Genomic DNA, 14,769 nt, shown 5'->3' with positions numbered 1-14,769 from the left:
AACAATGGACCATTGTGGGCTCCACCTTTCTTTGATCATTGTTCCTTTTTGAATATCTTTCATTCATCTGTTCTATATCACCATCTATATCTCTCATCACCCTTTTCCCATGACTCTCGGTCTGAAGAAGGTTCTCGACCCGAAACATCGCCTGTTCCTTTTCTCCAGAGATGCTGCCCGACGTGCTGAGTTATTCCAGCGTGTTGCACCTGCGCATCTCCCTTCCATTGACTCCATTCACACTTCGATGGGCCGAGTGGCCTAAGTCTGCTCCTGTGACCTGGTGCCTTATGAGTTGTTCCTTGTGCGGTTGCAGGGGAGCTGAGGGGACACACGGAGAGGGTGACGGGCTTCTCGTTCTGCCCGCACGCTGGTCACACCAACACCTGCGCCAGCTCTTCGGACGACGGCACTGTCAAAATCTGGGACACGGACACTAAAGCTGTGCTGAAGGAACACACTGCCCACCTGGTAGGTTCACCAGCGGCGGGTACCTGTGGTAGAGGTTTAAGGTGGGGAGGGGGAGGGGGAAAGATTTAATAGGAACCTGAGGGGTAAATCTTTTTTACACAAAGGGTGGTGGATGTATGGAACGAGCTGATGGAGGCGGCTGCCATCGCAACATTTAATATATCTAGTGGATATTTTTAAGGCAGAGATTGACAAATTATTGATCAGAAATGGTCAAGGGTTATGGGGAGACCATATAATCATATAACCATATAAAGAATTATAGCACGGAAACAGGCCATCTCGGCCCTTCTACTCCGTGCCGAACACTTACTCTCCCCTAGTCCCATCTACCTGCACTCAGACCATAACCCTCCATTCCTTTCCCGTCCATATACCTATCCAATTTATTTTTAAATGATAAAATCGAACCTGCCTCCACCACTTCCACTAGAAGCTCATTCCACACAGCTACCACTCTCTGAGTAAAGAAGTTCCCCCTCATGTTACCCCTAAACTTCTGTCCCTTAATTCTCAAGTCATGTCCTCTTGTTTGAATCTTCCCTACTCTTAATGGAAAAAGCTTATCCACGTCAACTCTTGTCTATCCCTCTCATAAGCCGGCAGGAGAATGGGATTAGGCAGAGATCAGCCATGATTGAATGGCGGAGACTCGATGGGCCGAATGGCCTAATTCTACTTCTATAATTTGTGATTTAAAAAGACATTTAGACAGATATATGGACAGGAGAGATTTCAAAGGTTATTTATTGGTCACGTACACCTAGGTGTAGTGAAATGCTTCTTGCCAATGCAGCACATAAAGAAAGAATACAGACATAACATTAATAAGAGATTTAAACATAAAGAACATCCCCCCACAATGGCTCCTACCATGAGGGAAGGCACAAAGTCCAGTCCCCAACCCCAGTTCACCCATAGTCGAGCCAATTGAGGCCTCCACAGTTGCCTCTACGGAGGCCCGATGTTCCTGGCCATTCTCGCCGGGTGATGGTGCTCCGGCGTCGGGAGAATCCTCACAGCGGCTTGGGACACCTGGAACGGCCGCTTCCGTACTGGAGGCCGCGGCTTCCAAAGCCAACAAGGCCGCGCCGGTTGGAGCTCCACTACTGGCGATCTCGTCGCGAGATCCCAGGCTCCCGGTGTAAAGTCAGCGCCGCCGCTCGCAGCTGGCCGCTCCTCAGACCCACAGCTCCGCGATGTTGTTCCCGGCGGTCTTCAGCTCACCGGAGCTCCAGCGCGGCGACCCGGGCAAGGCATCGCCCGCTCCGCAATAGCGCTCCAGCGCTGTGCCGCTGCCGAAGCCGTGGTTCTGGGCGGTCCCCGACAGGAAACGCCGCTCCAGGCCCGCTGGTAGGCCGCGAGGACGGGTCGAAACTGCAGCCCGGAGAAAAGCTGCCTCTCCGACCAGGTAGGGACCCTGAAAGGTAGTTTCCCCCTTCCCCCCCCCCCCCCACCCACATAAAAAAGTCTAGAACTCCAGAAAAAACACTTTAACTAACTAAAAATAAAAAAAAAGATGAAAAGACGGACAGCTGCTGGCTGGGCAGCCGCGCACAGGTCAGCGCCCCCTAGGTGTTAATTTGTTTTTTTTCGAGAGATTTAGAGAGATATGGGCCAAATGCAGGCAGGTGGCACTAGTGTAGATGGGACATGTTGGTCGGTGTGGGCAAGTCGGGCCAAAGGGTCTGTTTCCACACTGTGTGACTATGATATTATCTGATTTGGATAGCATGCAAAACAAAGCTTATCGCTGTACCTCTATACATGTGACAATAATAAACCTAACCTTAAACACCTTTGTCCCTGTGTCTTGCATTGGTTTTCACAGGCAACTATCACGGCCCTACATTGGTCCCCGCTACGGAAAGACTTGGTGGTGAGCGGGGATGAGAAGGGAGTTGTCGTTTGTTGGTGGCATTTCAAAGACGAGACCCAGAGCTGGTTCCCGGAGCCCAGACACATCTTCTGCCTGTCCTGTTCCCCACACCGTGAGGAGCATGTAGCCCTGGGGTGAGTGTGGTCGGGTTTATTGCCATCTGTACAAACACAGCGAGGTACAGAGTTTGCACGATCTCTCTGTGACCACGTGGGTTTTCTCCTGGTGCTCCGGTTTCCTCCCACATACCAAAGACGTACAGGTTTGTGGGTTAATTCATTTCGGTAAAACAATAATACATTTTTCGTAGTGTGTTGGATAGTGCTAGTACACGGGGTGATCGCTGGTCTGCGTGGAATCGGTGGGCCGAAGGGCCTGTTCCTAGGGGTGACACTATGGTGCAGCGGTAGAGCTGCTGCCTCACGGTGCCAGAGACCCTGGTTTGATCCTCACTATGGGTGCTGTCTGTATGGAGTTTGTATGTTCTCCCCGTGACCGCGTGGATTTTCTGGGCCTGTTAACATGCTGTATCTCTAAAGTCTAAAGTAAATAACTCCAATGAGACTCGTTCAGCAGCATCGCAGGCAGATAGGCTGTGAACGGGTGATCGATGGTCAGCGCGGGCTTGGTGGGCCGATGGGTCTGTTTCCACGCTGTATCTCTAAATTAGAAGAGAGACAGTGATGAATTTCAGCACCAGAGACCCTGGTTCGATCCTGACTACGGACATTGTCTGTACGGAGTTTGTACGTTCTCCCTGTGACTGCGTGAGTTTTCTCCTGGCGCTCCGGTTTTCTCCCCCATCCCAAAGACGTGTGGGTTTGTAGGTTAATTGTCCCTCTGCAGATTGCCCCTGGTGTTCAGGGAGCGGATGAGAAAGTCGGGTAACTATAGAACGAGTGTGAACAGGTGATGGACAGTCAGCATGGACTCGGTGGGCCAAAGGGCCTGTTTCCATGCTGTATCTCGAAACTAAAATCTGAACAGCTTATCAGAGTGCGGATCACAAGAATCACGAGAATCGTATGACTGGTGAGGCAGGCAACATTTTAATTACAAATCAGATAAAGGGAATAAATGTGTAAAGGTGTTCAGCGCCACCGCTGATTTTCTGGCAACTGGTGAGATCTCTCTGAAGACGCGGTGCCTAGGCCAGCTGAGGCCGTCGATCTCGACTTCATCGAGACTTCTGCGGCCGATTGACAGGTAGACGGTACAGGAGCCTGAAATCTGGTACATCCAGCTTCTTCCCCACAGCCATCAGGCTATTAAACTCGCCATCAAACAAACTCTGAACTATAACAACCTATTGCACTTTATCTGTTTATTTATGTGTATATATATATGGTCTATGATATATAGACACACTGAACTGGGCCATATGATCTGGGCCACATGACAATAAAACTCTCTTGTCTCTTGAATTCGCCCGCCTGCGGCCAGGGCTCTGGAACTCAGGCCTGGCTGGAGCCATTGCCCGTATCTCGGCCCCCCCAGCAACCTAGGCGGACTGTTCCAGTACCGTTGGACTCGTCTCAGAGGCTGTGGCCGCTGGTCTGGCAAAACAGATAATCCAGAAAGGCTCTGGAACCTCCGGCATTCAGTCATGGCTGATCTATCTTTCCCTCTCAACCCCATTCTCTTGCCTTCTCCCGTAATCCCTGAAACCCTTACTGATGAAGAACCTGTCAATCTCCGCCTTAAAAATATCCAATGACTTGGCCTCCACCGTTGTCTGTGGCAATGAAGTCCACAGATTCACCACTCTCTGGGTAAAGAAATTCCTCCTCATCTCCATTCTAAAGGGACGTCCTTTTATTCTGAGGCTGTGCCCTTTTACTCTCCCACTAGTGGAAACATCCTCTCCACATCCACTCTATCCAGGCCTTTCACTATTCGGTAGTTTCAATGAGGTCCCCCCGCCCCCCCCCCCTCAGTCCCCTCTACTCCACCGTGTACAGGCCCGATGCCGTCAAACGCTCATCATACGTTAAATATGAACGAGACACAAAGCAGATAGGATTGCCGTATAAGTTTGCCTCCCCCTCCAGCAACCTAACACTTGCTCCCCCTCTGCGCAGGTATAAAGATGGGATGATTGTCATCATTGACGTCAGCAGGAAAGGTGCCGTTGTTCATCGCTTGCGGGGTCACGATGGAGAGATACAAGCACTGTCCTGGTGTCCCCAACTCTGCGACGGCAGAATCCTGGGGCGGTCCGAGAATGCGGCAGGTAAGACCACCGTTTGGTCTCTCCACACGAGGAACTGCAGGTGATGCCGTACAAAAGATTTCATATAGCACTGGAGTAACTCAGCAGGACCGTCAGTGCTGGAGTTCCGAGTTTTCCAAAATGCCAAGTTTTATTCTAAGGCGTGATGGCTGAGCGATAGTTCAGTTTATTATCGTCAGAGTCATACAGCGCGGTAACAGACACTTTGGCCCAACCCCCACGCATGCCACATCTGGTCTGACCCGCCTGCATTTGGCCCATGTCCCTCCAAACCTTTCCTATCCATGCACCTGACCAAATGTCTTTTAAATGTTGTTATAGTACCTGCCTCAACTACCTCCTCTGGCAGCTCGTTCCATACACCCACTGACCTCTGTTTGAAAAATGTGCCCCTCGGATTCCTATTGAATCTTTCCCCTCTCAATTTAAACCTATGTCTTCTGGTTCTTGATTCCCCTATTCTGTGTAAAAGACTCAATTCTCCATGCGATTTTATACGCTTCTATACGATCAAAACATAGAGGTGAATCGGACAGTGCCGTGGCTTATGGAAGGGTCGTTCAGAAGCCTGATAACAGAGGGGAAGAAGCTGTTCCTGAGTCTGGTGATGCAGCTTTCAAGCTTCTGGACCTTCTGCCGGATGGGAGCGGGGAGAAGAAGGAATGATTGGGGTTTGTCCAGCAACTGTTGTGATTCTGAATTTTGTTTTATTTTTCCCTCAGAAGCGGATTGGCAGAATGGCGATGTTTTGAAGGAGGAGAGCGAGCGATTCTGTGCTCTGGCATCGGGGAGCAGAGACCAGACTATCCGTATCTGGAACTGCACAAACGGCAAAGGTGAATGTTGCGTTTGGCCCTCGCTCTCGGTCCGTACTGCTTCATTATTATTATTGTTTGCCTGGGCGAGGTGAGGTTTAGTGCGCTGTTGGTCAAATTACACCACACAGGAGTACAATCCAACCATACACAAGTTCAACAAGTGTTTGTTTGTTTATTATTGTCACGCGTACTGAGGTACGGTGAAAACATTTTTTCCAATCTTAAAAAAAGACTATACTGATCCACCACCGGTTTTCCAGCAACTGGTGGTCCGGCACCTCCTTGAAGTCCCCCTGGAAATGTGGTGCCTAGACCGGGTGAGGCGGCCGATCTCGACCTCATTGGGTCTTCCGCGGCCGATGGGCGGGTTGAATTGGACCCCTGCGGCCGGGGCTCTGGAACTCCAGCCCGGCCAGAGCCAGCGGATCCGTTCCCATTAGCTGTTTCCCTAGGCCGACTTTGCAGGCCGGTATCTGCCCCTCCGCGGCCAAGGCGGAACGTTCGGTACTGTTAGATTCCTCTCGGAGGTCGTGACCTCTGTTGGTCCAGCAAAACGGACAATCCGGAACCAGGTGTGCTGGAAAATGGGTGGTGGACCTGGACACGATTACAATCCCGCACACAGATACAAAATAAAAGGTACAACATGTACATTTACAACATTTGTAGCATTGGAGTCTGAGAAAGTCTGATTTTAAAGATAGATAAAAGATCTCCAATGAGGTTGATGGGAGCTTTCGAACCACTCTCTAATTGATGATAAGATGGTTCAGTTGCCTTAGGTGAATTGGACAGTACCCTAGCTTATGGTAATCATAATCATACTTTACTAGCCAAGTATGTTTTGCAACATACGAGGAATTTGATTTGCCATGCAGTCATACCAATAAAAAGCAACAAGACACACAAAATACATTTTAACATAAACATCCACCACAGTGACTCCTCCACATTCCTCACTGTGATGGAAGGCAAAACAAACGTTCCATCTCTTCCCTTCTTTGTTCTCCTGCGGTCGGGGGCCTCGAGCCTTCTGTTGAGGGGACGATCTTGGCTCCCGTAGTCGGCGTTTGGGCCCACCGCGTTGGGGTGATCAAGCTCCCGCATCGGGGGGGGGGGGGGGGGGGGGGGGGGGGAATCTCGGCTTTCCCTCGCCGGGCGATCGGACCCCGGGTCGGGGCTAGTCGAACGGGTTTCAACTTTGGAGCTTCCCGACATCAGTCTCTACCCGAGATTGCGAGCTCCTCGATGGTGAAATACGCGGGCCGCAGTTGGAGCGTCGATCCCAGGCAAGGGATCGCAGGCTCCGATGGTGAGTCCACGGCCCCGCGGTGAGGCTCAAAGTCAGTCTCGAGCAAGGCCGCCAGCTCCATGATCCGGAAAACAATCACATCTCCAGCAAGGTAAGAGATTGAAAAAAAGTTTCCCCCGACCACCCCACCCCCCCCCCCCCCACATAAAACAAACCAGAAAACATTAACACAAACTTTTTAAACACACTAAAAATAACAAAAAAGATGAAAAGACAGACAGACCGTTGGCGAGGCTGCCATCGCTGACGGCACTACCCAAAGCTTCATAATAGAATGGAAGAAGCTGTCCCTGAGACTGGTGGTGCGCGCTTTCTAGCTTCTGTATCTTCTGCCGGACGGGAGCGGGGAGAGGGACGTACACTGACAGCAGCCGAGGTCAGGTTTGAACCCAGCTCTCTGGTGCTGTGAGGCAGCGGCTCTACCCGCTGTGCCACTGTGAGGATTTCAGGAAGGCTATAGGATTGGCCAAGATCTGATTGGGTTCGCCATCATCCTCTGTCTCTTGCTGGTAGATTGGCGTTGACCCAATGAAGCTCCTCCGTGGTTGACTTTGAGCGTGAACGTCTTGTGTTGCAGGTGTGGTGACCCTGAAGCTGCCTCAGATGAAGAGGAGAGGGGCGGCCGATGTGGGGATCAAGGAACGTATCTGGCTCGCGGTGCATTGGCCGCGTGATCGTCCCACCCAACTGGTTTCCAGCAGCTTCGGGTAAGGGGGGGGGGGGGTCCCTGTCAGTTCTACAGACCACCAAGTGCTGGAGTCTCTCGGTGGGTCAGGCAGCATCTCTGGAGGAGAGGGACAGGTGACCTTTTGAGTGGAGACTTCTTCAGACTCGAGGAGAACTTTTTCAAAGTAGGCATAACTTCGTAGTGGAGCAGTGAAATGTAGAAACACGGAACTGCAGAAGCTGGTTTACACAAAAGGAAACAAAGTGTCTCTGCCTCTTCCTTTCTTCTTCCCGCCCCCACCCCCACATCAGTCTGAAGAAGGGTCTCGACCTGAATAGTCACCTATTCCTTCGCTCTATAGATGCTGCCTCTCCCACTATTTCTCCAGCATTTTTGTCTACCTTCCATTTTTCCAGCATCTGCAGTTCTTTCTTAAACATTTTGTCTACTGCACTGCAAAGGTATGCCTACTTTGAAGAAGTTCCACTCCTCTCTCCGAAGACAGTTTAACAACCTCCTCTCTCACTGCCTCCCCTCTGTGATTCTCTCTCCCTCCAACTCTCTCCCATTTCAGGTAGCCCTTGCTTCCCCCCTCTTTCACCAACTCAGCGGGTCAGGCAGGATCTCTGGAGGACTTGGGCAGGTGATGTTTCAGGTTGGGACACTTTCTTCAGACAAGATGGTGGTTGAGAACAAGATTGGAGGTTTGAAAGAGGAGTGAAATGTGAGGTCGGGGGAGGGATCGAGATGTGAGGGGACATGAGACGGGGGTGGGGATGGTGGCAGAATGGGAGCGAAGAGGAGAGTTGGGGAGAGTGGGGGGGGCGGTGAGGAGAATACAAAAAGAATGGGGTGGGGTGTTCCCTAAAATCCGTGCTTCCAATGCCCACGCCCCACCATGGCGCCGGGATGAGTTGGGAGGCATAGGAAAGCCGCCGGTTTCAGTCTCGCCTTTGGCTCCTGCGATCTTTGAACTTTGACCCGCATTCAGTATCGCCCCAATATTGCCTGCAGTTCCTTCTGATGACAGGGACTCTCCCCATGATCACTCCCCCACTCCCTCCCACCCGCCTCCCCCTCACTCCCTCTCTCCCATGCCGTTCCTCCCCCTGCCCGATGCTCTACCTTTCTCTCGCTGCCCCTATTCCTCCCCCCCTCCCGTCACTCTCTCTCCCTGCACCTGTGCCTAACCTTCCCTCGCCATCCCCTTTATGATGCTTCCCCGAGCCCCCTCCTTGACCCAGCCGTGTGTCTGCCGCTCGGACGTCCCGTGCAGCTTGGCGTGTGCATTGCGTGTGTGTGCCACCCCTCTGACCCCCGTGCAGCTTGGCTTTGCGTGTGTGTGTGCCCGTTGTCTGACACCGCTCTCTCGGCAGGGGGGAGCTGCTGCTGTGGGACCTGGTGAAGGGGGGCCGCCAGAGGTGGTCAGTACTGGGGCAGTCGAGCGATGGGCAGAACCACAGCCGGATCGTCTTCAACCTGAGCTCCGTGAGCGGCGAGGACGGACGATCACTCCTGCTCTCCACCTCCATGGACAGAGACGTGAGTGTTCCCATCCAAGATGCAGCGCAGAAACAGGCCCTTCGGCCCACCGAGTCCGCGCTGACCAGCGATCACCCCGTACACCAGCACTGTGCTACACACCAGAGACAATTTATTATTTTTACCAAAGCCAATTAACCTATAAACCCGCACATTTTTAGAATGTGGGAGGAAACCGAGGCACCTGGAGAAAACCCATGTGTTCACAGGGAGAGCATGCAAATTCTATACAGACAGTACCCGTAGGCAGGATCGAACCGGGGTCCCTGGCGCTGTGAGCAGTGTCTCTACTCGCTGCGCCACCGTGCCGCTCTACATTTTACACTGCCTTGACCCATTTCTATGCTGAACCAGGGCTGGAACACAGAACAGGACAGCACAGGAACAGGCCCTTCGGCCCACAATGTCCGTGTTGAACATGATGCCAAGTTAAACTGATCACTGCCTGCATGTGATCCATATCCCTCCATTCCTGCATATCCATGTGCCTATCTAAAAGCCTCTTCCAGGCACCCAACACCCTTTATGTAAATAAACTGCCCCCCATATCTCCTTTAAACGTTCACCCTGTAACTATGCCCTCTAGTGCTGGACATTTCTGACTGTCTATCCTATCTTTGCCTCTCATCATTTTATATCCCGATCAAGTCTCCCTCTCAACCTCCGGCCTTCCAGAGAAAACAATCTAAGTCTGACCCATCGCTCCCTCTATCTGAAACCCTCTAATCCAGGCAGCATTCTGGTCAAGTCCGGTAAACCTACTCTCCACCCTCTCCAGAACCTTCACAACCTTCTTGTAATGGGGTGACCAGACCGACACACAATAGTTCAAATATTCCCAGCTGTCAGCAGGCAACAGAATTGTCCTCTCGTCAACTACAGAGAGCAGTCCTGACCTCCCATCTGCCTCATTGGAGACTCTCGGGATATTTTTAATTGGACTTTACTGGACATTGTCTTGCATTAAACATTATTCCCTTTATCCTGTGTACCTGTACCTGATTGTAATAATGTATAGGCTCTCCGCTGACTGGATAGTACGCAACAAAAAAGTTTTTCACTGTACCTTGGTACATGTGACAATAAAATAGATTAAACTAGAGCAGTCCTGACCTCCCATCGACCTTTTTGGAGACCCTCGGACTATTTTTAATCGGACTTTACTGGACTTATCGTGCACTAAACATTATTCCCATTTATCCTGTATCTGTACACTGTGGACGGCCTGATTGTGATCATGTATAGTCTTTCCGCTGACTGGATAGCACAGAACAAAAGCATTTCACTGTACCTCAGTTCACGTGATAATAAACTAAAACTACAAGGGTTTGTGGATGGGGATGAGTGCGCACATCGCCTGCTCGCGGGTTTGGCCGCTCCGTGACCGCTGCGATGCCTCCACAGGTGAAATGCTGGGACCTCGCCACGCTGGAGTGTTGCTGGACCCTGCCCACCCTGGGTGGCTTTGCCTACAGCCTCGCCTTCTCCCCGGTCAACTCCGGCTCGCTGGCGGTGGGAGTGGGGGACGGCATGATCCGAGTCTGGGATACCATCTCACTCCAGGGACCTTACGACATCAAGACCCTCTGGCAAGCCATCAAGTCCAAGGTCACATCGGTGAGTGTTTGGCCGTTCACAGGCCATCGGAGCAGAATTAGGCCGCTCAGCCCATTTAAGTCATTAAATTATGGCTGATCTTTAGTTTAGCTTAGACATACTGCGCGGAAAAAGGCCCTTTTGCCCACCGAGTCCACGCCAACCAGCGATCCCCGCACACTTACTTTATTCCACACATACTAGGGACAATTTTACTGAAGCCAATTAGCCTACAAACCTTGTACGTCTTTGGAGTGTGGGAGGAAACCGGAGCACCCTGAGAAAACGCACGCCGGTCTCGGGGAGAATGTACAAACTCCGTACATGCCATCCAAACTTGGCATTATTTTTGTCTTTGCACTATTGTCATATGCTTTTCCTTTGTTATTTTATTATGGGTTTTACAGAGTACTATGTTCAGATGTCTGTTGTGCTGCTGCAAGTAAGAATTTAATTGTTCTGTTCCAGGACACGTTCATAAGTCATAGGAGCAGAATCAGGCCATTCAGCCCATCAAGTTTTCTCTGCCATTTAATCCCGCTGATCTACCTTTCCCTCTGATCAAAGAAATTCCTCATCTCCATTCTAAAGATACGTCCTTTTATTCTAAGACCCTTTGGCCGTAGACTCTTGCACTAGTGGAAACATCCTCTCCACATCCACTCTATCCAGACCTTTCACTATTCGGCAAGTTTCAATGAGGTTCCCCCTCATACTTCTAAACTCCAGCGAGTACAGGCCCAGAGCCTTCAAATGCTCATTATACATTAACCCAAACACCCCCGGATTCTTCTCGTAAACCTCCTCTGGACCCTTGCAGATCACAACTGTATCTTAAATAACAATTCTCCTTCCAATAATCCCTCTCCTTGGTTCTTCAGCCGATGTTCGATGGAGCCCAGGGAACACTTTCTATTTCTCCACCCTATCTTGATTTCAAAAATGCCCCGGGTAAAATTCTCCTCTTAACCCATTTTCCAGTCTTTAGACTTTAGAAATACAGTATGGAAACAGGCTCTCCGAGTCCACACCGATCACCCTGTACATCAGCACTATCCTACACGCTAGGGACAATTTACAATTTTTACACGCCAATTAAGCTACAAACCTGCACGTCTTTGGAATGTGGGAGGAAACCGGAGCACCCGGAGAAAACCCACGCGGTCACTCTGTACAGACAGCACCTGTAGTCGGGATCGAACCCGGGTCTCCGGCGCTGTAAGGCAGTGGCTCTACCGCTGCGCCACCATGCTGACCTGTGTTCCTGAGACTATCTTGGCCTTTGTTCACAATGTGTTTTCTTTGTTCCAGTTGTGTTGGCATCCGACCAAGGAGAGCGTGTTAGCATTTGGAACGGACGATGGCAAAGTTGGCATTAATGAAATCTATTCAAACAAGTAAGCTTCATTTGTAGAGCGCAGTTCACCAGCACTTTCCACGCCCCCTTGCTAGTTTAAGGTCAGGGTATTGAGTAGGGAAGATTGACAAAATGCTGGCCTTGCTCAGCGGATCAGGCAGCAACTGGAGAAAAGGAATCTGTAACGTTTCATGTCTTTATTATTGTCGTGTGTACCGAGGTACAGTGAAAAGCTTTTTGTTGCGTGCTGTCCAGTGAGCGGAAAGACTGTACATGATTACAACCAAGTCCACAGTGTACAGATACAGGATAAAGGGAATAATGTTGAGTGTGAGATAGAGTCCAGTGAAGTCTGATTAAAGATAGTCCGATCAGAATCCATCCCTCGGCCAGACCAAGCCCGCGAGTAACAACAATCTCTTCTTTCTTCCAGACCTCCCCAGATATCCAGCTCTTACCACAGGAAGACTGTGTACGCTCTTGCATGGGGGCCCCCTCTCCCTCCAGTAGCTCCAGGTGAGTGTCCTCCTGCTCCGCCCCCCAGCGACACGTTCTCCCATCTATCTCTCTCCGCCCCTTCCACCTGCATTCCTTCTTCTGGCTTCACAGTTCACTCCTCCTCTGGGCAGCACAGTGGCGCAGCGATAGAGTTGCTGCCTTCACCCTATCTATTCTCCTCCTGGTTTTGTACACCTCTATAAGATCATCCCTCATCCTCCTGCACTCCAGGGAATAAAATCCTGGCCTGCCCAACCTCTGCCTATAGCCCAGGCCCTCGAGTCCTCTGTACCTTTTCCAGCCTTTCAACACTCCCAGAGATGGGGCCGCACAGTGGTGCAGCGGGTAGAGCTGCTGCCGCACTGCGCCAGAGACTCGGGTTCAATCCTGACGTTGGGTGCTGTCTGTGTCTGTGTGTGTGTGGAGTTTGTACATTCTCATTGTGACCTCGTGGGTTTTCTCCGGGTGCTCTGGTCTCCTCCCACGCTGGTCTGTTTCGGGCCTATTTCTGTGATGTATTGCCAGTCTCCTTATCTCACACCTTCTTTCTGTTAATCTTTGGCCTTAACCAACCATCTGCCTGTCAGAACTACGCCCCCCCCCCCCCCCCCCCCCCCCCCCCAATCTGTACCCACCTATCACTCGCCATGTTTTGTCCTGCCCCTCCTCTCACCAAAAGCGGCAAACTTTCTTTTGGGGTGACGATCTCCCCCCCCCCCCGTTGGGTGCCCACCTTTCCCCTGGGGTGCCGTGAGTTAGTTGTACTAGGATGGACACAAAGTGCTGGAGTAACTCAGCGGGTCAGGCAGCAACTCTGGAGAAACGGAATAGGTGACTTTTCAGGTCAAAACCCTTCTTCGGAATGAGAGTCAGGGGGAAGGAAAACTAAAAGTATGAAAATCCGAGCCGGCACTGATGACCCAGGAAAGGTGGAGCCCACAATGGTCCATTGTTGGCTGTGACTCTCAGTCTGAAGAAGGGTCCTGATGAAATATCACCTATTCCTTTTATCCAGAGATGCTGCCCAACCTGCTGAGTTACTCCAACATGTTGTGTCTATCTTCAGTGTAAAGCAGCATCTGCAGTTCCTTCCGGTGCATCGTTATTTGTCTCTAGTCTCTGAAGTCCCTCAACGGCAGAATCTTATCTTAACGGCCTCGCACACGGCCTCATTATTTACAGCTCCCTTTGACTTGTCCGAAGCATTTGCCTGGAGACATTTGCTTGTTTTGTTTTTTAAGTGCTGCGCTGCTAATTTAGCTATCTATTAGTTATCCCTAATAATCTGAAGTCTTATCTTAGGTGGCTCGCAGGTAGCTTCACTGTTTATAAGTTCTTTCAAGTTAGCTTAAGCACTTTAGATTCCAGAGATACAGCACGGAAACAGGCCCACCGAGTCTGTACCGACCAATGATCACTCCTACACTATTTACAATGTTACCAAAGCCAATTAAACTACAAAGCTGCACGTCTTTGGAGTGTGGGAAGAACCAGGAGAAAACCCACACGGTCACGGGGAGAACGTACAAACTCCATACAGACAGCACCCGTAGTCGGGATCGAACCGGGGTCTCCGGCTCTGTGAGGCAGCAACTCTACCGCTGCGCCACCGTGCTGCCCGACATTTGTTTTCCAAAGAAGTGTGGTGCTGCTAATTTAGCTGACCATTATGTAAGAATTCTCTGTCTCCCCGCCTCCCGCCATGTTTGGTTACGCCTTGCGGTCCCGACCAGGCTCACAAGTGGGCTCTCTCTCTCTCTCTCTCTCTTTGTCTCTCTGTTCCACAGCCGGTACGGGGGACGGGCCAGCGCTGACACTGTACAGTTGTGCGGGCGAGGGCATCATTCTGCAGCACAACCCCTGGAGGCTGAACGCCGAGGCCCAGGACATCAACCGCCTCATCCGTGAGACCAATGCCATCAAGGTGGGCCGCTGCAGCTTGTTCCACGGTCATACATTCATAAAGTATAGGGGTAGATTAGGCCATTCGGCCCATCGTCTGGCTCAGCCATTCAATCAGGGCTGATCTATCTTTCCCATTCTCCTGCCTTCTCCCCGTAACCTCTGACACCCGTATGAATCAAGAATCTGTCAAACACCGCCTTAAAAATACCCAATGATTTGGCCTCCACCTCCGTCTGTGGCAAAGAATTCCACAGATTCACCTCCCTCTGGCTAAAGAAATTCCTCCTCATCTCCTTTCTAAAAGTACGTCCTTTTATTCTGAGGCTGAGCCCTCTGGTCCAAGACACAGTGTACAGATGCAGGATGACGGGAATAATATTTAGTGCAAGGTAAAGTGCGATTAAAGATAGTCCGAGGGTTTCCAATGGGGTGGAGGGGAGGTCAGGGCCGCTCTCTAGTTGATGATAGGTCGGCTCAGTTGCCTGATAACA

General features: G+C 51.0%; 1 protein-coding gene and 1 long non-coding RNA gene across 3 annotated transcripts in view; one reads left to right on the top strand and one right to left on the bottom strand.

Annotated features, from left to right (window-relative positions):
• Positions 1–14,769, top strand: part of gemin5 (gem nuclear organelle associated protein 5) — a 39,703-nt gene that overhangs the window by 1,855 nt on the left and 23,079 nt on the right. For both annotated transcript variants that reach the window (XM_033029757.1, XM_033029756.1), the window contains exons 2-11: positions 317–471; positions 2,303–2,484; positions 4,432–4,583; positions 5,306–5,419; positions 7,291–7,420; positions 8,757–8,922; positions 10,327–10,539; positions 11,830–11,915; positions 12,309–12,391; positions 14,161–14,297. In XM_033029757.1, the coding sequence (XP_032885648.1) occupies positions 317–471; positions 2,303–2,484; positions 4,432–4,583; positions 5,306–5,419; positions 7,291–7,420; positions 8,757–8,922; positions 10,327–10,539; positions 11,830–11,915; positions 12,309–12,391; positions 14,161–14,297 (1,418 nt within the window). The remainder of the gene's footprint in view (positions 1–316; positions 472–2,302; positions 2,485–4,431; positions 4,584–5,305; positions 5,420–7,290; positions 7,421–8,756; positions 8,923–10,326; positions 10,540–11,829; positions 11,916–12,308; positions 12,392–14,160; positions 14,298–14,769) is intronic.
• LOC116978548 lies at positions 3,312–3,893 on the bottom strand. Its single transcript, XR_004413469.1, has 3 exons — positions 3,862–3,893; positions 3,654–3,656; positions 3,312–3,322 (listed from the first exon to the last, which is right to left on the bottom strand). It is a non-coding gene; the product is annotated as an uncharacterized LOC116978548 (long non-coding RNA).

This window comes from Amblyraja radiata, chromosome 11, assembly GCF_010909765.2.
Source record: "Amblyraja radiata isolate CabotCenter1 chromosome 11, sAmbRad1.1.pri, whole genome shotgun sequence".
In the NCBI taxonomy this organism is placed as follows: domain Eukaryota; kingdom Metazoa; phylum Chordata; class Chondrichthyes; order Rajiformes; family Rajidae; genus Amblyraja; species Amblyraja radiata.
This window is presented reverse-complemented; position numbering and strand designations above follow the sequence as displayed.